The 20,881-nt window shown below is 37.7% G+C and overlaps 1 protein-coding gene across 1 annotated transcript; it reads left to right on the top strand.

Moving 5' to 3' along the window:
* Positions 1 to 18,471: 18,471 nt before the first annotated feature.
* LOC129925771 (mucin-2-like) lies at positions 18,472 to 20,644 on the top strand. Its single transcript, XM_056026267.1, has 2 exons — positions 18,472 to 18,505; positions 19,572 to 20,644. The coding sequence occupies exons 1-2, from the start codon at positions 18,472 to 18,474 to the stop codon at positions 20,642 to 20,644; spliced, it is 1,107 nt and encodes a 368-aa protein (XP_055882242.1).
* Positions 20,645 to 20,881: the final 237 nt, after the last annotated feature.

Genomic DNA, 20,881 nt, shown 5'->3' on the forward strand with positions numbered 1-20,881 from the left:
CCCTTTTCTGTTTCCTAAACTCAGAGCAGTTCACTTCACAAGGCAGAACATTCCAGCCGCCACTCTCCCTCTCCCTATATTACCCCCCCTTCCCACACACACACACACACACAGACACACACACATACCACCGGTTATGGTTATTGGAATAATTTCTTCATTGGTTGCTACATCGTCCTGTAATCAACGGTGGCTTTCAGAAAGAAGTAACAAAATATATATCTCAAACACACGAACACTCACACAGTCACTTTCTAACACACACACACACACACACTGGAGAAGCACATATCTTACCCCCCCCCCCCTTTCCATACCTCGAACCCGCCTGTCTCGCTAGGCAGCTAATTATCTAACCATCAAAACCTGTAAACAAGACATAATTTGAATCTTATAAGGTAGAAACAGAAGAACTACTTGGAATGTCCTCATCTAGACTATACACGCTACACTGAAATTCGAGGGTTGAGTTATGGCTAGCATGAAAGAATAAAAGGAAGGGACAAAATAATAAATTTAAAAAAACTACAACGGCAGCAAACAGCAACAACAACACCAATGATAAATGCTGCATGAGTGAGCAACTTTCAAACGACTGAGCACGCGAGCACAGCGAGGATTAATCGGGAATTTCCATTTTCCACGAGTTCACTTAGCTGTACTGCATGGATTTCTTTTGACGTCACAATTGCGCCATCTTAATTGAGCGTAGAGATGCTCGCAGGTGCGAGTGTCAGACATGTGCTTTTTATTTTGTCTCCTGTTTTAACATAGATCTAATAAGTTTTGTTTTTGTTTTGTTTTTCCAATTGACGTAAACCTACAGAAAGAGAAGTAAATAAATCTGAACAGTTCTTGAAATAGAAGCTAGTTTTCAAAGGACAGACTCATTAGTTGCTTGTAATTCTCTCCTTCCAGCGCAGTTAACGAGGTTCTATGTGTTCATTGTTTTATTTTGTTTTTACAGTGACTAGGTCAGCAGAAAGAGAAAAACTTTGGCGTAGACAGAATTCTTAGAGCAAGTTTGACTCACCAGCTAGAAGTATTCAGTGTCGACAAAATCCATAAGACGTTTATGTCCAGTTTCTATGTCAGTGATCAGGTTCAAAGAGTGGTCATGTTTTTAGCCTCAAGATGAAAGTAATAATGTGTCAGTTGTTATTTACGAAATGTCAAACATCTAAATTAACTAACTAGATTTTTTGTTGCTGCTGAGCTCTTTTCTTTCATATCTGCAGATCATGGGGAAATAAAATATAAAAAAAAAAGACTTAAGAGATGAAGAAAATAATTACTTTCTTACATTACATGTCACCATTAATGAATCTAGAACAAGTAATTTTTTTTTTATTCAGGAAAAGAAATTACATTGCCAACAACACAAATGACAAATAAGTAAGTTCCCGGATTACACAGCAATTAAAGTTAACATAGCTTAGAAACTGTTTTAATGTTAGTCACTATAGTAGTTGTTAGCGATATTTCAACCAGATATGTATAATTGTTTTACGGTAGTTTATCTGGTTTAGGGAAGAATGCATAATTTTTCGATGATTTTTGGATGTTTGCGCTGGCAGTGCTATTACACTATTACAGTCTATGCAGCTCGTGCAGGGTGACTTTGACATTGTTTGTGAGAGTAACGTTTCCTCATTATCAAAGTCAATTACAAATTTGAAGTCACCACTTCGGGGACATCGTACCCACACGCGCACAAACATGCACACATAAACGAGCTCCTGCAGTGGGGTGCTGTAGATGGACGATTACAAGATCTATGTCCACGCTCCTCCACCTTTTATTTAAAAAAAAAAAAAAGCTTTCAATGGAGGCTTTTTCAACTAAGAGTTATCCGTCCCCTTTGTTTGTCTGTCCAGCGAAGACCATTACGCTAAATCAACAGAATAAAACAACAAAACTAAATAAACAGGCGCCGACGCGGAACAAAAGACCCCACGGGAAGGGGGCGGGGCGCGCCTCGTAACTCCAGATCCCCGTCATTAGCAACAGAGCTGCATTGATTGTTGGACGAGGGAAGATAAGCAAGCCCAGCGTACGAAATAATTACCTGCCCTTGCCGGTATGGAGTCCATTGGCAAGTGTTTACAACAATGTCTGAACGGAAGTGCATTAGTTAAGTCCTGGTGATGGAATGAAGGCGGGAAACAAAAATTGGGGGGAAAAGGGGGAGGAGGTAGAGGAGGCAACGTGATTCAGTAAAGAAATGAGTTAAGTCTAGATCTTGGTTTATTAAGAATTAAGTTAAATCTAGATCTTGGTTTATTAAGAAATGAGTTAAATCTAGAGCTTGGTTTATTAAGAAATAAGTTAAATCTGGATCTTGGTTTATTAAGAAATGAGTTAAATCTAGATCTTGGTTTATTAAGAAAGAAGTTAAATCTAGAGCTTCGTTTATTAAGAATTAAGTTAAATCTAGGTCTTGGTTTATTAAGAAAGAAGTTAAAACTAGATCCTTGTTTATGAAGAAATGTGTTAAATCTAGATCTTGGTTTATTAAGAAATGAAATAAATCTAGATCTTGGTTTATTAAGGAATGAATTAAATCTAGATCCTGGTTTATAAAATCTAGATCTTAGTTTATTAAGAAATAAGTTAAATCTGAGCCTAAGATTCAGAATAGTTTAAAATGTCAAGCTAACTTTGAATAATGAATCTATAGCACACTATGGAAACCATATTAAACACAAAGTATACACGAGTTAAAGTAGGCCACGTGTAGTGACGTCTGGGCTTTGACGAGGGCTCAATTATGTTACACTGAGCGTCAATACAAATAGATGTGCATGCATTTTTGGAGGGGGGGAGGGATAAACTAAATAGGTGCAATAACTGTGTAACGCTTGCACATTGCGTTGATATATTTAGCTGTACATATCATCATACCAAATTAATGTTCATAATAAAAATGTTATTGATTATTTCATGGTAACTACTATGAATACCATTTAGGGTTAAACGTATGCGTAACGTTAGATGTGTAAATATATATATATATATTTATTTATTACAGTCGGCCATAAGGGACATAACAATGAAAACTACATTTATAATTCGATGCTTTGACAGAGTTACCAGGGGCAAAAAGAAAGAACGGTGCTCAGCAGAGAGCGAAAACCACAGCATTTGGTAATAAAAGGGAGACAACAGCGAGAAAAAAAGCTAACGCATAATATTCGAAAGAGTTACTCCCCTTGTTACTTGTGAAAGTTTAATAATAATAATAGATGTTACAATGTTACAAATTAAGATAATGATTAAAATAGCCAAAATCTTCTGGCTATAAAGAAAAAGAAGAATGTTATTATGCACATTATATATACCACAAAGCATTTGGGAGTAACATCCCCTGTAACTGTTAACATCAACAAAAATGGCGTATGAGTAAACATTAGATAGGTCGGTTACAGCCAACACTAAGAGTTTTGTAATCTTCTTAGAGCCTGGTTTAGAATTTTCAATAATCATTAGCAAGTGGCTTGTAATCATGTCTTCCACAGGTATATTGATTCAATCTTTCTATCCTAAAACTATAAGACACGTAGATCTAACTCTTACAGGTCTAGACCTATTTTGACTGACAAAAACCGTGGATTTTAATCTCCCTGATCTGCTGTTTAATGTCTAAATATCGGGAACTCTACCATCATTGACATCGCCGTATCCAATAATATAAAAAAAAACTGAAATGGAAAAACAAAGAAAATATAGGAACCTAAGCTTGGAGATTTAGCGGGTATGGAAGCCTAAAATAACAATATATCCTGTTGTTATATCAACCGAGGGGATAATGACAACTGACCTCACAGATACCTTCAAGACCCTTAACAACCCTAAGAAGATTCTTGTTGCCTGTCAGAGGGCGGTACTGTTGCAGACCTTCCATATCACCAGAAAATTTCATAAAGGACATTGGTAAAAGGGAGACTACAATGAATTTGTGTTTCTCTCTAACGAAGCTCGACCCTGGCAGTGCCAGAGAACGAATATTCATTTATTTCCATAATAATAATGATGATAAATGATGAACACAATACTTCTTAGTCTTTCATAATATAAGCATACATTTTTAATAGAGACTAAAAATAACTAGTAACTTTAGAAGACGCAATACACTATATTGGTGCCTAACGTAAGCGCGAGTGTGATCCACAAGTATTTTGTATTCATGTTATATTTATGGTTAATGACTTCTAAATGTTCCGAGCTTATTGTTGTATGACATTCTACGCTCAAACGGTTGCCAGATAAAAGAAGATATCCAATAAAGAGGTTATCAGCGATAACTCAAGAAAAAATACCCCCAAGTTCTCAAGTTTTGATATGTTTTTCCCCCCTCACTCAGGTAGGCGTTATAGATCTTATCCCAGGGGACTCCGTTCAATTTGGATTTAAAGACGAACTTACAATTAAACATGTTTAGCATGTTTAGGCACAATGGGTCTAGACCTGTTGTGTTGAGCGAGGAGAAAGCGAGGGAGAAAGGAAAGCGAGATACAGAAACGTGGCTCTATAGAGAGAGGGGGTAAGAGACGGTGCGTGAACGCAAGATTTGAATGACTAATGTGTAGTGTGTAAGTGTGTGGTGTGTGGTTAGTGAGTGTGTGAGTGTGTGGTGTGTGAGTGTGTGGTGTGTGAGTGTGTGCTGTGTGAGTGTTTGGTGTGTGAGTGTGTGCTGTGTGAGTGTGTGCTGTGTGAGTGTGTGCTGTGTGAGTGTGTGCTGTGTGAGTGTGTGCTGTGTGAGTGTGTGCTGTGTGAGTGTGTGCTGTGTGAGTGTGTGCTGTGTATGTGTGTTTATAACAAAACAAGAAAACAAATTGGAAAGTTTTTTTTAAAAACTAAAAGCAGAGTAATTAGTGTTTTAAAGGAAATAGAATCTTTTGCAAGAGAATGAGCTACACATTTGAAGATACAAACACACACACACACATAAATAAAATTAAGTAAAACAATAATTACAATAAAAGACCTTGTGACCTAGCTTAACCCCTCGTAATTCCACTTAATTTAAAATCTTTACATCTAAAAGTTTTAAAATCTTTTTTTTTTCTTGCAGACATTTAGATCTAAGCTATTTAAAAACAACAATACAAATCCCAAGCTTCAGTTGCTGAGGTCACATATTGCAATGCAGACCAGAAATCTTTGTTGTACACATAACATTAGGTCACATGTGCGCCATTTTTTTTTTGCCCTATCAATAAACTTCCGACGCTTTCTACATGGACACGGCCTTGCTCTCGAGTGACCGCGTTAATTGAAAAAAAAAAAAAAGTCAAAATAATTAGGGAGGGTCTCAAGGAATATTCAAATTTTGTACAAGGCTTCTCAAAATGACATTACAACCAAGTGTCTTCGCAATTGTATTCTCTCTCTCTTCCTGTCTTTCTTATTAGGTTAAAATATTCCCCGTGACCTAATTAAAATTGAGCACAATCAAGGCACGTCACTGGAAGTGCATGTCTGCGTGAGTTGACAAGAGAAACGGAAGTACTTCACAACGGAGAGGACTAACCGGGAAGGGGGGGGGGCACAAGGCAGGACGGGGAGAGAGAGGGCAGCTACATCACTTGTGACGTCGAGAGAGCCGAGACATTGTCGTAAGATGACGTCAGACTTTACGTTTGTAAAAAAGAGTGCACAGTATCGTCTGCTTAAGTGCTATGCATTTCTTTCGGAAATAGTATTATAGTGTGAGTGACAGAGAGTGTGGAAGTGAGAGAGAGAGGAAGAGTGAATGAGAGAGAGAGATTGAGAATTAGAGAGAGAGAGAGAGAGAGAGAGAGTATGAGACAATAAAAGAGTTTGTGAGAATGAGAGAGTGAGAGAGCCAGATAGAGAGTATGAGACAGTGAAACAGAGATTCAGAGAGATATTGTGAAAAGAGAGAAAGAGAGAGAGAGAGTGAGAAAGTTGAGTATGTGTGACTTGAATTTTTGGTTTCTATTTTCTTAAAATTTCAATTAAATTCTTTCAACAATTTATAACGAAATTAAAATTCCAATCACAACTTTTTTGTTCGCGCAGCAGGACATTAATTATTCCCAGAGCAACAAATGTGAACGATGCAGCTTAAAAAAATAATTCTGTAGAAAGTTCTGGAGTCTATCAACGAATCAATTATACAATAAATGAATTAAAAATAATTAAATTACGACATATCTATAAACAAAATTACACGAATCAAATACAATATTAACAAATTACTAAACAAAATCTAAAAAAGCTAGAATGAAATAAATATTTTTTAAGGGGTCTAACTAGATAAAAAGCAGGTAATTTTTAAACTTGTATACAAACAAAACCTTGTCGATTTTTAATTTATTAAAACAAAATAATGCAAACCCAAAAGTTTGTTTCGTTTTAAACTTATTTCTAAACGTGTACCACGATTTTATCTTTTGAATAACTGAATAGATACTTTTTATATCTCATTAAATGTTGGACTCTGGGGCCCGATTTAGGGGAGGGAAGGCGGGCTACTGCCCAGGGACTCCACAAGAAAGGGGCTTCCTCAATAGAGCTAACAAAAATATTGAAATTTCGTCGGATCAGATTCTGTTATGTGTAAAAAATTATAATGTTTAATATTTACATCGACAAAACTTAAACTCTTAAGGTTGACAACACTGTCTTGGTTAAGAAGTGTCCGCTTGTAATATATAAATGCTACTCCGGTTTTGCGTCAGTGCGTAAACCAAGGGCCTTAACCTCCACTAAGTAAAAAAAAAAATTTTTAAACAAAAGAAATATATTTAATATTTAAAATCTGCTGATATTATATGTTATACTCTACTTCTCCTAAAGTATGGCATGCATTTAGATATAAGTATTATTATTAAAAAGTGGATGGGACTCCACAAAAATCCTGCCCTGGGGCCTCCACCTGCTTAAATCCGGCCCCGAGTTAAGACTAACCTGTAAACAAAGTAACAAAATGAATAGTGAAATAGATAGCCAAATGGCTATTAAACTAAAGAGCCAATAATCTAGTAATTTGAATAGCTAATTAATTAGTTAAATAAATAATGATTTGACTACTTTATTAATTAGATAAATAGTCTATTCACTAGTGAACTTAATATACAATTGAAAAGTTCACCAAATAGTTAACTAAATTTCGATACTAGAGAAATGAATAGCTAATGGAATACGAAACTAAAATAGCTAATAGACTGTTGAGCTCAATAGTGATTGACTAGTGAAATAAATAGCTAATTAAATGGTTCACTACATATTTTATTAATAGAGAATTAAATAGCTAATTCGCTAGTGAAATAAATAGATAACAAGGTTACAAAGACAGTTTGTGTGGAAACACAAACTTAAAATCAGCCCCCTAAGTGGTCCTCCCAGGCAGGCTTCAATATTTTCAGAAAGAACATCCGAATAAAATTATATCAAAGACAAATGAGAGATAAGAATGGAGAAAGAAGGTTGACAGATCTTGTGTAGTGCCCCAACGGTGCAGCAGATCAAAGGATAGGGGCAAGTGAATGCAAAGTTAGATGTGAACCTGGCCTAACTAGTTCCCCTTTCAGACCTTGTGGTCTATAGGGCAAATGATGTAAAGTTCATCTGTTTTTGTGGCCTACGGTTAACGAGGGTGTCATGTAGTCAGCACAACGACCAACCGCCTTTACTTTTCCCCAACTAATGTCAGGTACCCATTAGAGCTGGGTAGACTCAGAGGCGCCCAAGGATTCCGAAGTTGAATATCCCAGTCTTCACCAGGATTCGAACCCGGGACCCTCGGTTCTGAAGACAAGTGCTATACCACTCAGCTACCGCGCCTCTCCAGGCCTAACTGAAGTCTTATAAATAATTTAATTGTTTTGAAAAGGCTCAATCTCTTATTCGAATCCTCAAAAAAAAAAAAAAAAAAAAAAAAAAATTCCGCAAAAATTCCGACTAATTATGTTCAAGAAAATAAAGTTTGTAAGATTACTATTCATTTTAAGTTACGTCTAACTTATAATGCATACTAATTAGCTTTTTTTCTTTAAAAAACTGCTTGCATAACTGATTTTAAAAATTAGATTTTTCGCTTTCAGGAAAAAAAAAAGTAGCCGTTGCATTAGAACTTTGAATGGTCTAAAATATTGTGATGTCGGATTTTCAATATCTTTTCTAGTTTACGAGATCTAAACGGGACGGACGGACAGACGGACAGACGGTCAGACGGACAGACAGACAGACGGACAGACGGACAGACATTTCACACAAAACTAATAGCGTCTTTTCCCCTTTCGGGGCCGCTAATAAATTAGTGAGCACGATAGTTAAAAGACAAGTAAACAAGACAACTTATTAGACAATTAAATAGTGAACTAAATCTCTAATTGACTATTAAACTATTAAACTAAATAGCTAAGTGACAAGAGTACTAAATACCTAATTGACTAGTGAAAATAGATAATTACTAGTGAAAATAGATAATTGACTATTGAACTAAATTGCTAATTGTCTACCGAACTAAGTAGCTAAATAAATAGTAATCTAAATCGCTAATTGACTAGTGAGGTGAATATTTAATTAACTAGTAAACTAAACTAGTAAACTAAAGTAAACTAAATAGCTGATTGTCTAATGAACTAGTGACCTAAAATATAATTTGCTAGTGAAATGAATGTCTATTTGACTAGTGAACAGAAAAGCTTGAATTGTCTAGTGAGTCTAATGAATTGAATAGCTAATTAATTGATTACTAAGCTAAATACAAAAATGGCTATTTAGCTAAAAAGTTAATTATTAAGGGAACTAAATAGCTATTTGTATAGTGATCTAAATAGCTAAATGCTAAGTAAATTAAAATTTAATCAACTAGAGAAATAAAAATCTAACTGCTTTGTGAACTAAATAGCTGACTGACTAGGGAATAAAATTATTTTTTTTAAAACTAGTGAACCAAATAGCAAATTGACAGCTAACCTAAAAAGCTAATTAAGTAAAGAACTTAAAGCTTCATTGACTATTGAGCTCAATAGCTATATTCTAGAAAACCTAATAGTCTATTGACTAGCTAATTAAAGAGTTAATTGACTAATGAACTAAAATACTAAGTTACACGTGAATTAAAGAGCTATTTGTGTTGTGAACTAAACAGTTCATTGGCTAATGAACTAAATCGTTATGTACCAAGTAAACTAAAAAGCGGAATAAACTGGTGTACTGAATCCGGAGGATTTCCAGCTACCCGTCGCCTCAGCGTGGCCCTCCGGTGGAAACATCCAGAGGTGGATCTGGACAGGCTAAGAACGAGTAGCGAACCAGGCCTTCTAGCAGGTCTCCCTGGGTGAGCTTTTGTTTTTTTTATCTCACTCGGGGTGGGGATGGAACAAGTAACCTGCAACCCAGTCCAAAAAGTCCGCCACGCCGTTCCACAAAGGGGGCCGTCATCAGAGACCCTTGGCTGGAGTGGGGCCCTTACACGGAATAGTGGCGGTTACAGAATAGGAATATGAGACAAGCTCCCCGCAGTTAGCGCTGTTCCCGGCCACTTATAGCGAGTGGGCCAGGACCGGTTACGGCGCGCTGTGTACACGGCACGGCCCGGTTTTACCAGTCAGTCAACCGATATGGCCGTTTACCGTTGGGTGCCCTCAGACAGGACAGGGGTGAAGAGCCCCATGTCCAGGCCTGGTGGTTGGATAAAAGCCTTTCTAACCATCAACGGGATAATGGCGCCTCCGGCGCCGATTCCCTACTGGACTTCATCGAAGGTGTACTGAATAGCTAATTAACTATAGAACTCAATAGATAATTGACTAGTAAACTAAATAAGCCATTGACTTGCGAAAAAAATAACTAAAAAATAAGAAATCCCTGCAAATCAACTTGTTAGAGGAAAATAAGTATAAAGTGTGAACAGTGTGATGCTCCTAAATATATATAAAAATAAAATTTAAATATTTTATTCCCAAGATTTCTATAAATTAAAAGAGCTTAACACAAACAAACACACGCAAAAAAATAAAATAAAAACAAAATAATAAAACTTTTTTCTTTGTGTGACCCCATGGAGTCGTATATCTATTCAACGAAAAAGTAATGTCTGTGATTGAAAGTGCACAGGAGAGTCTTCCAAGATCGAAAGATGAATGTCTGTGTTACAGACAACAGTCAAAATGTCGTTATTACAGAGGACAGTCTAAATGTCTATAAAACAGAGGACAGTCAAATGTCTGCGTTATAAAGTACAGATAAAGGACTCTGTTACGAGGAACAGTTGTATATTTATATAACAATGAGATGCCCCTGTACCTTAGAGAACTGATTACTCCATATGTCCCCCAGAGAGCCCTGCGCTCAATGGACTCAGCGCTTATAGTGGTGCCACGTTTCTCCCTCAAAAGCTACGGTCCGCGGGCTTTTTCAGTGCACGGACCAAAGGTTTGGAACTAACTCCCCATTGATCTCAGACAGACAACATGCTATACCACTTTTAAGAAGAACATTAAGACCTACTTGTTTAAAACTTTTTTAGATTAGTTTTTGATTTCCATTGTCGTGTTTGTGTTTGTAATGTTATTACAGCGCATTGAGCCTACATTTTGTTTGTTAACAGCGCTTTATAAATAAAATTATTATTATTATTATTATGTCTATTTTATACAAACATTGTTGTCTAGTTGTGAATCGGTCAGGTCATTAATAATGTCGAGAAAATGTCTGTAATTAAAGAAACAAAAATGTCTGTTACAAAAAAAAAAAAACAGAAAAAAAAAAAACAACAACAACAAACAAACAAACAAAAAACAGCCAAATGTCTGCTGTGGAGGAGACATTTCCAAGACACGAATCCCCGGAGTCTTTCTGGAGTCCAGCAAGACAAAACACTAGGCTGACCTTTGTCCGTTTCCTGCCAGGGAGAGCAAAGCAGGCTAATCAGAAGAGAACCGGTGGCAGTGAAAGGACCCTGGGAGGACAATTAATGAAGCCGAGGCGGCCATTGTCTTGATGTCAAGGTCGTTCGGCTGCTTCTGCTCTCCCCTCCCTCCCTCCACGTGTTACTTCCCCTTGTTTTAATGTCCCTAAAATTGTTGTTTGTTGACTTAGTTCATGATTATCATCAACAAAGCAGTAAAATTCCTGGCTCCAAAACAATGTATATACAGCAACATACTTTGAGTAACGATGCTTCACTTTGACCAAATGGTAGAATTAAATTATTGTGTACATGAGTCCTCACCAGCCACGGAAGACACAGAGTGAGAGACCGACCTGGCTGGGAAGTAAATTATTAAAACGCGCGCATGCATAGGAAAATGTAGGGTATGTGTTGGACGAGGCGCGAGAGATGCAGAGAGGGCGAAATAATGATAGAGACATTGTCTTTGTATATGTGTGTGTGTGTCTGTGTGTTAGAGATGCAGAGAGGGCGAAATAATGATAGAGACATATTCTCTTTGTATGTGTGTGTGTGTGTGTCTGTGTGTTAGAGATGCGGGGAAGACGAAATAAGGATAGAGACATATTGTGTATGTGTGTGTGTGTGTATAAGAGATGAGATGCAGAGAAGGTGAAATAATGATACAGACATATGTCAGGGGATCAGTAAAAAAAAAAAAAAAAGCGGAAGTGAGAAAAAACATGAGTGCATATGTCAGTGACAAGAAGAACCAGTTAAGAGCACAAACATTTAAAACATTTTTAAAAAATGTAAATCTAAATAAAAAAACTAAATGGAGGGTAGTGCAAACAAGAGACATAGATCTAGGTGCAAACAAGAGACATAGATCTAGGTGCTACATTAAAAAAAAAAGAAGCAAAAGAAAAATGAAGAGGGCGAAAGAAAACAACGGAACAAAATACAATAAAGAAACAAAGGCGCAAAGAGTGTGAAGAGATTAAAAATATGTAGGAAAATTATTGAACTAAAATGATGGAACAATAGACAGAAAAGATGAAGAGATAATGTGGAAAAAACAAGATTACAAATAGAGTCTGTGTTATCACACAAACTCAGAGGTGGCCCCTGTCGGATCCCTAACGGATCCGGCTATATCTACTAGATCTAAATCGAAATGTGGAGAAAAATGAAAAAAAAATGAGCGAAAAGGAAAAAGAGAATACTAAAAGTAATAGTTTATTTCGAAAAAATCTAAATATTCAATGGCTTAAGCTAAATGAACCAAATGAACAGCATATGTGAATGATTTGTGAGGTTTTCCTAGAGTTCATAAATTTTAGACTGTACGTCTTTAGTGCGGGGGACATCCCGATCAGTACCAGATATCAACAAACATCCTGACAGTTTTTGAACCCCCCCCCCCCCCAAGGTGTTCTGGTACTTACCACCCACTCGATCAACTTTTAGTGTTTGCCAAATATAATCATGTATGTAATCAAACAATTTAGAGGAGATTTAGTTTAATCTTCGTTTCAATTGACATTTTTTTCCCTATGTGATTTTTCCCCCTTTTTATGCATCTTATAGCTTTACAAAAGCTCTCTCTGCCCCCCCCCCCCCCTCTCTCTCTCTCTCTCTCTCTCTCTCTCTCTCTCTCTGATGATGCTATTCATTTAAAGCCCTCGTTACTGTCCTCGATTCATTATATAATAATACAATAATTTACATAACACTGCTCATCAGCAATAAAGGTCAGCCCACACCCCTCCTCGCCCTGGTAAAAACCAAAAGCCTTTCAGCATCTTAATCGAGCTGAGCCCACGGGCGTGCCACAAGAGGTCGATGGCATTAAGCTTAATACCTGGTTATTACTAGACGGCCTAACAGCTGGCCACATAATGAGCTCGTCCATGGCAGAAGAATTGTGTTCTGGGAAGACACGACGAGGGAGTGGTTCTGCTAAAGGGGGCCAGCTTCATAATAAGTAACTATTCAATAGAGATGCATATATAAGCAATAAAATAATTACTAAAGTTGACTAATAATTAAAATACTTTAGAATGGGCTTTAAAAAATTATTTTGATCCAATAACAACCACACAGATAATAAGAGATTAAGACAGCAATAATACATAAGACAATGAACCAAAACTAACATATACAAAAAACACAGCCTAATAAAATAGAATATCACAAAGATAAAGGCCAGTTTCTAATTCTATATGTTTGGACAATTTCTAAAAGTACATCATCATTCCTAGTGCCACAATAGCATGGAACGGGTTGCTTGAATCAGCCAGGAATTAACGACCAGATTAACACATGGAAAGACGTAGGACGTAATTATGTTCTCTTTTCAAGGAACGTCCGTATTGTATAAGATAAATATCATACGTTGAATTCAATTGGTCCGACCATTAATTACACAAGACTGGAATATTATCAGACATTGAAGGAGTAGGGCGTTGTAGCCGAAATTAACATTTGACAAAGACAAATTATTGTGCGAGATAAAAACCCCGAAATTCCAAATCCGAGTGCTAATTACAACAGCGTGATCATAATAGTCAACTAAAGACCAACAAATAATGGACAAGTCTCGTGAGCCCTCGATCATGTCTCGCAACTCTGCAAGAGAAAATGGCCCCCATGTACAACACACACACACACACACACAAGTCTCTGGTTATTTATTAGATTTAAAGTGACTCGTGACAAGGTGATGACGTATACTTCACTCACTCGTGCCTCACAGACGTCCCTGAAGATCGGTGCCAGACAGAGGGCGATAAGATTTTTTTTTTCTTTCTTTAAACGTCTAGGTGCATTTCCTTCCCGCCCCCCGGCTCAGTTCAATGGTTTGCGTTTTGTTTTTATACAAGAAAAGGGGGGGCGGGGGCGGAATACAGCACAAAGACAAAAGATGTTTGAGGCTATTGGTCTCTTTATTCCTGGATTAATTTGAATAATGGCGAGAGAATAATCGGATGAGGATCTTGCAATTTTCGCGTGATTTATGCGCGTGTCTGATTTGTGATTTATTTGGTCTGGACAGTTTGTTTTTTTCTTTGGTTAGTGTGACAATGAGCGACGACATGATGGTCACTTAAACCGCAAAATGTTTTTTTTTTTTTTAAAGACTGTCAACCATCACGTGATCAGTTTTTATAAAAAGAAATGGTAGGCTAAACAAAAATTTACGTAATGATGCCAGAGAACAAAAGATATATATATTAAACATTATATGGGAAGTAATTAATAGAAATGGGTAATAGTCTGGTTTTTAATGATGTGGAAACTATATAACAGGAACAGTTCTCTCTTTGTAAAATACTCGTAAAACACAAGAGAACTATACGATAACCAAAAGACAAAAAGTGGCCGACTTTGAAGACACAACATTTTCTTGTATTTCAAATAGTTACATGTATAATATCCGCTGGATGAGTTCTTTTATTTTTCCGACCTTTATGGCGCCACTTGTTCATTTCTAACCCACCCTGAACCCCCCACCCCCACCTCCCAAAAAAAAAAATGTCAACAGATATACATATAAGACAAAAGCTAGTGGGACAATCAAACGTCCTGTCTTGTAGGAATAAATATTGGGAGCTAAACAAAATTAATCCCTGAGAGCATCCCATACCCCTCCCCCACCTCAAAGAAATATCAGTAGTTGAGTATCTTCAGAAATACTTTAAAAGGTAAATTATGTTGATCTAATTATTTTTTCTTTAAAAAAAATACTAAGTTCCACAAAACTCTTCAGCGCTTATGACTATAATGTGATATATATATATATATGTCTTCATTCCCCTTCACGTGCAGCGTTATCTCGCCTTTGATTTCCGTTCACGTTTTCTTTCTATCTCAATACTCGCCCTCCGCCTTGCGCCTCACACTTCCTACGTCGCCTCTCTTTCTCTCAGAGGTACAAACACGGGGCGATAATTAAGTGTAAAACGATCTCGCGCTCTTCTGGGCTAATAGTGTGCACCTCTTGGTGACCCGCGCTGTCCATCTCCACACCAAGTGTAGAAATATAGAAAATGGAAAAAAGATAGCCAAATAAAGATATAGAAGTCTCGTCTTTCTAGTAGCATAGAAAAGATCTGACTATAGAAATAGTGTTCAAAGTGACTTCACATATGAACATTCTTCATGGCAGTCCTAGTTCTCCCAAACACTCACCAAGTTTACCTATTGGACCATACATCTATATACCAATCAATTACTTCAAGTGACATAAATATCCACACTATTACAATTTTGTTCTACAATGTCTTGAATTAAAAAAAAAAAACAAAGCATATACCAGACGTTGCTGACCCGTTAAATCAAAAATCAAAAGCATTTATTTCACCTTTTTCTTCAAACCTATCGGCACTGGAATGCTTACAGACGTACCTATGACAGAGAGACAACACAAATTTAGAAATATCTGCTATTCTACATCTTATCTCAATTCACACAGTACGCGGCTCAGTTCATCCCCAAATTCATCACTCTGTTCATCCCTAAATTCATCACTCGGCTCATCCCCAAATTCATCACTCGGCTCATCCCCAAATTCATCACTCTGTTCATCCCTAAATTCACCACTCAGCTCATCCCTAAATTCATCACTCGGCTCATCCCCAAATTCATCACTAGGCTCATCCCCAAATTCACCACTAGGCTCATCCCCAAATTCATCACTCTGTTCATCCCTAAATTCACCACTCAGCTCATCCCTAAATTCATCACTCGGCTCATCCCCAAATTCATCACTAGGCTCATCCCCAAATTCATCACTCTGTTCATCCCTAAATTCACCACTCGGCTCATCCCCAAATTCATCACTCTGTTCATCCCTAAATTCATCCCTCGGCTCATCCCCAAATTCATCACTCTGTTTATCCCTAAATTCATCACTCAGCTCATCCCCAAATTTATCACTCGGCTCATCCCTAAATTTATCACTCGGCTCATCCCTAAATTCATCTGTCGGCTCATTCCTAAATTCATCTGTCGGCTCATTCCTAAATTCATCACTCGGCTCATCCCTAAATTCATCACTCGGCTCATCCCTAAATTCATCACTCGGCTCATCCCTAAATTCATCACTCGGCTCATCCCTAAATTCATCCCTCAGTTCATCAGTGCGTGTCTAGGCCTCGACATCCCACTTTCGCTACGCTTTTACCTGTCCTAAAACGTCATTGTCTCTTTGGTCCCACACCTGACCAGTGTCTGTAATATAGGTGTACATGTAAATATGTGCATTTATGATTTTAAGACACTCACCAATTATGAGGTCTCTGTCTCCATCTGGATACAACCGCCTTCACAGGGCGCTAAATCCGAAATAATTAAATGGGAACAATATATCCGCCGAAATATTGAGATAATAATCCAGTGACATAATTAACTGGAAACAATAAATCCGCCGTAATGACACAAAATTTTAACACTCTCCTAATAGGTCTCTAGTTCTCTCTTCAATCAAAACCCTTTACTTTACCAACACGCAACACTTGTGTGTCACGCACGAGGTATTCACACGAAAGCAAAACAACAAAACACAATCAAATCATGTCATCGTTTTGACCTGTCCACACATGGCCAGTAAAAAAAAACACGAAGTTAGCCACTGACTCTTGAACATGAAAAGAGAAAAAGGGGGGGGGGAGGGAATAGCTGTTGTACAACAACAATATTTGATATCAATAAAATTTGAGATGTGTATCATAATCATTTGATATTGATCGTTGCTACACTCTTAACGTATTGTATGCTGTCTGTAATATTGTCCTGACGTTGTTTTCTACCGTGAATGTGATTCTCAAACTACGGACTGCTGGCCATATCCGCACTATCGAGATTTCTGCCCACAATTTATAATGTGGGCGTAGAATATCAGGTCCCTAGGACTCGAGATTAGAGAGTCAGTTCGCTAGGACTTGAGGTTAAAGTATAAGTTCCCTAGGACTCGAGATAAGTGAGTCAGTTCCCTAGGACTTGAGATAAAGTATCAGTTCCCTAGGACTCTAGAGTTAAGTATCAGTTCCTTAGAACTTGAGATAAGAGAGTCAGTTCCCTAGGACTTGAGGTTAAAGTATCAGTTCCTTAGGACTCGAGATTAAAGTATCAATTCCTTAAGACTTGAGATAAAGAATCAGTTCCCTAGGAGTCGAGCTTATAAAGTCAGTTCCCTAGTGGCAGTCGTAACAAAAATATTTTAAAAAACTGTTTTGACAGCACAGCATGATGTACTTAACCAATAGAAAACGATTTGGCTCCCTCTACCAAGTCACGTGTTTATGTGAGTAGCCACCTCAAGTACTGCACGCTTTTATTCACCTTTGGACCAAGTCAACATTAGTTCACAAGTCCACACTTATTTCAATGACTATTGACCACGTGCACCAACTAGCTTCCTGCAAACCTCGTTTTGAGATCTTTGTACGTCTGCCAAAATGAAAGTACCTGTCGCTTTCAGAAAAGAAACTCCTAGTTTTAGAGAGAAGCAACATATTCGATTGTTTTTAGGACTGAAATGTAAAAATTGGAGACAGTTTCTATTTCGTCTACTATAGTCTACATGAATATATAATTTATATCATTTATATTAATATCATTTATATAATTACATTATACAGATTATATTTAAGTGAGTTCATTTTCAAATGGGGCGATAGCATTTTGTATTTTTTAATCTTCGAGATTGCAGATACTCGGAAATAAATGGACGTCTTTAAATAAGAGTCTAAGTCAAAATTCATAATTATAATAAAAGGTCAAGTGTAGAACTAGAGTATACTCAATATAAGAAATAGAGCGAGACAATAATACTGTTTTATAACATAAGAGAAACAGAAAGCCTAAGCACTTTATCATACAGGAAAACAAAGAAACAAAAAAACAACAACACCTTTCTAAATATCTACATTTTTTGTACTCCGTATATTGCTTATGAGTGTATTTATCCTTAAGCAGCCATTCTACAACTTTTAAAGACGTTTCTTTTCTTTATTTTTTGTTTAATACATACGATAAAATATATGCAACACTATTTGGACCATCCACAATCCACTCTTTTTTCCGCCATAAAAATTTTTTTTTTTTTTTTTATTTTGTTTGCAAAGTCTCTAGCAGATCCAGAGCGAAAACACTGTCAAACTTTGTCCGGAAAAGACAAAGACGCGCCAAGATCAAAGAATTCCAGATCGTTTGATCCAAGTTATGTTTTGGCTAAGTACTTGGAGGGGAGGGGGGGGGGAGTGATAGTTAGTGCTAGAATCTTGACAAAGCTGCGGGCGTAGTCATTTGGGAATGGAAAGAAAACAAACGGAAATACTAAGGGGGACATCGCTTGACATATAAGGAGCACGCCACTGGCTCGAGAGACAATCGTCTCAGTCACGTGCTTATATTGGCTTTCGCTGATTGGCTACCAACGACAAACAAAAAAAAAAAATTAAAAGGGGGATATTAACGGGAAGCCTTATTGATGAGGAACCGCAGAACAGAGGAACAGAGGAACAGAGGAACAAGAATAAATATTTTAGTACCGCCATTTTTGTTTCTTTACCCTTAAAACATTAAAACCGACAAAAAGCATGTGTGTTGAAATAGTGGACTTAAATCAGCCAGGTCTGGGAATTAATGCATTTGAAAACGTTTGAGAGAGTGTCCTGGCTGTGGGATAATGTGAGGTTTTAATGCTAACGACTGGACAAAGTGACTGTTGATATACTACTGACTGGACAGTGTCACTGGTTTCATATGTTGTTGTTGTTTTTTTTCAAAACACTTTTTCTTGAGACTGAACAATAGGGTCAGAGACAGAGAAAGGGAGTGAGAGAGACGGAGAGACAGAGAGAGAGACCAGAGAGTGAAAGAGAGAACGATAGAGAGAGAGAGAGAGAGAGAGAGAAAGACAGAGCGAGCGAGATAGCAAGAGACAGACAAATAGAGACAGAGAGAGAAATGCGTTAAGCTCCCTAAAAATTAATTCAAACCCTAAAGCATTAAACTAACAAAAGAATGGACACCCCAAACAAAAAATGTCTAGACAAGCGACCAAAGCATCTTACTAAAACTTACTTCTGCCTATCCAATGTTCTAACACGTCAATAAATGCATTTTAATTTCACTGGACTAGAAAACGAAACTTAGGGAAAAAACAACAATTACATACAAATAAGAAGAGATAGATGTCTAGTACAAGTTTTACCGTAAATAAAGAGAGATAGTAGATTCGTTATGGCTCTAGATGTAACTAGAAGATGCTCTATTAGTATAAAGGTCATTTAAAATACAACATATAACATCGGTAGGTATGATATAATGTAAGGTGTACATCATTAAATAATCAAGTGGTCCAATATCTGCTTGCATGTTTTACTTTTTTTTTTGGAGAAAGTGGGGGGGGGGGGGGGAGAAATATTAAAAGAAATGTTTTGTTTTGTTTGATTATTTCGGCCGTTCGTTCATAAATGAAGATAACTACGTCCTATACACTCACGTCCTCAAAGACAAAAGATGATGGGAACGAGCAGGATTTGAACCAGTGACCACTGGGGACAGTAGGAATCTAATACAATACGACCATGTAGCCTTTGATTACACTAAATAGTACAAACATATATTGAATCTGAGGCACCATCTGTTATTTTCTTGAATATATTAACTAGTGTGTGCGCTCCGAATAATAAAGATTACCATCACCCAACACCAAGTACCATCACCCAACACCAAGTATCATCACCCAACACCAAGTACTATCACCCAACACCAAGTATCATCACCCAACACCAAGTACTATCACCCAACACCAAGTACTATCACCCAACACCAAGTACTATCACCCAACACCAAGTACCATCACCCAACACCAAGTACTATCACCCAACACCAAGTACCATCACCCAACACCAAGTACTATCACCCAACACCAAGTACCATCACCCAACACCAAGTACCATCACCCAACACCAAGTATCATCACCCAACACCAAGTACTATCACCCAACACCAAGTATCATCACCCAACACCAAGTACTATCACCCAACACCAAGTACTATCACCCAACACCAAGTACTATCACCCAACACCAAGTACTATCACCCAACACCAAGTACTATCACCCAACACCAAGTACCATCACCCAACACCAAGTACTATCACCCAACACCAAGTACCATCACCCAACACCAAGTACTATCACCCAACACCAAGTACCATCCCCCAACACCAAGTACCATCACCCAGCACCAAGTACCATCACCCAACACCAAGTACTATCACCCAACACCAAGTACCATCACCCAACACCAAGTACCATCACCCAACACCAAGTACTATCACCCAACACCAAGTACTATCACCCAACACCAAGTACTATCACCCAACACCAAGTACCATCACCCAACACCAAGTACTATCACCCAACACCAAATACCGTCACCCAACACCAAGTACCATCACCCAACACCAAGTACTATCACCCAGCACCAAGTACTATCACCCAACACCAAGTACCATCACCCAACACCAAGTACCATCACCCAACACCAAGTACTATCACCCAACACCAAGTATCATCACCCAACACCAAGTACCATCACCCAGCACCAAGTACCATCACCCAACACCAAGTACCATCACCCAACACCAAGTACCATCACCCAACACCAAGTACTATCACCCAACACCAAGTACCATCACCCAACACCAAGTACCATCACCCAACACCAAGTATCATCACCCAACACCATAACCTGTTTTGACATCCCCCCCCCCCCCCAATTATATTTACTGCTCAACGCTGCCAGTGGCAAGGTACGTAATGCTGTGACCGGTTTAAACAAAAATATGTTTTTAAAAATTACGATTAAATGTTGAAATAGGCTAGATCCATGGAGGATGAGATACTCCTCCTCTATGGAAGTCTTACAAAAGCTCATGTCGAAGCTAATCCTTTCTTGGGAATAATACTCTCACAAAATAGCTCTCAAAATTTTCTC

Source organism: Biomphalaria glabrata, chromosome 4 (genome assembly GCF_947242115.1).
Source record: "Biomphalaria glabrata chromosome 4, xgBioGlab47.1, whole genome shotgun sequence".
Classification (NCBI taxonomy): Eukaryota; Metazoa; Mollusca; class Gastropoda; family Planorbidae; genus Biomphalaria; species Biomphalaria glabrata.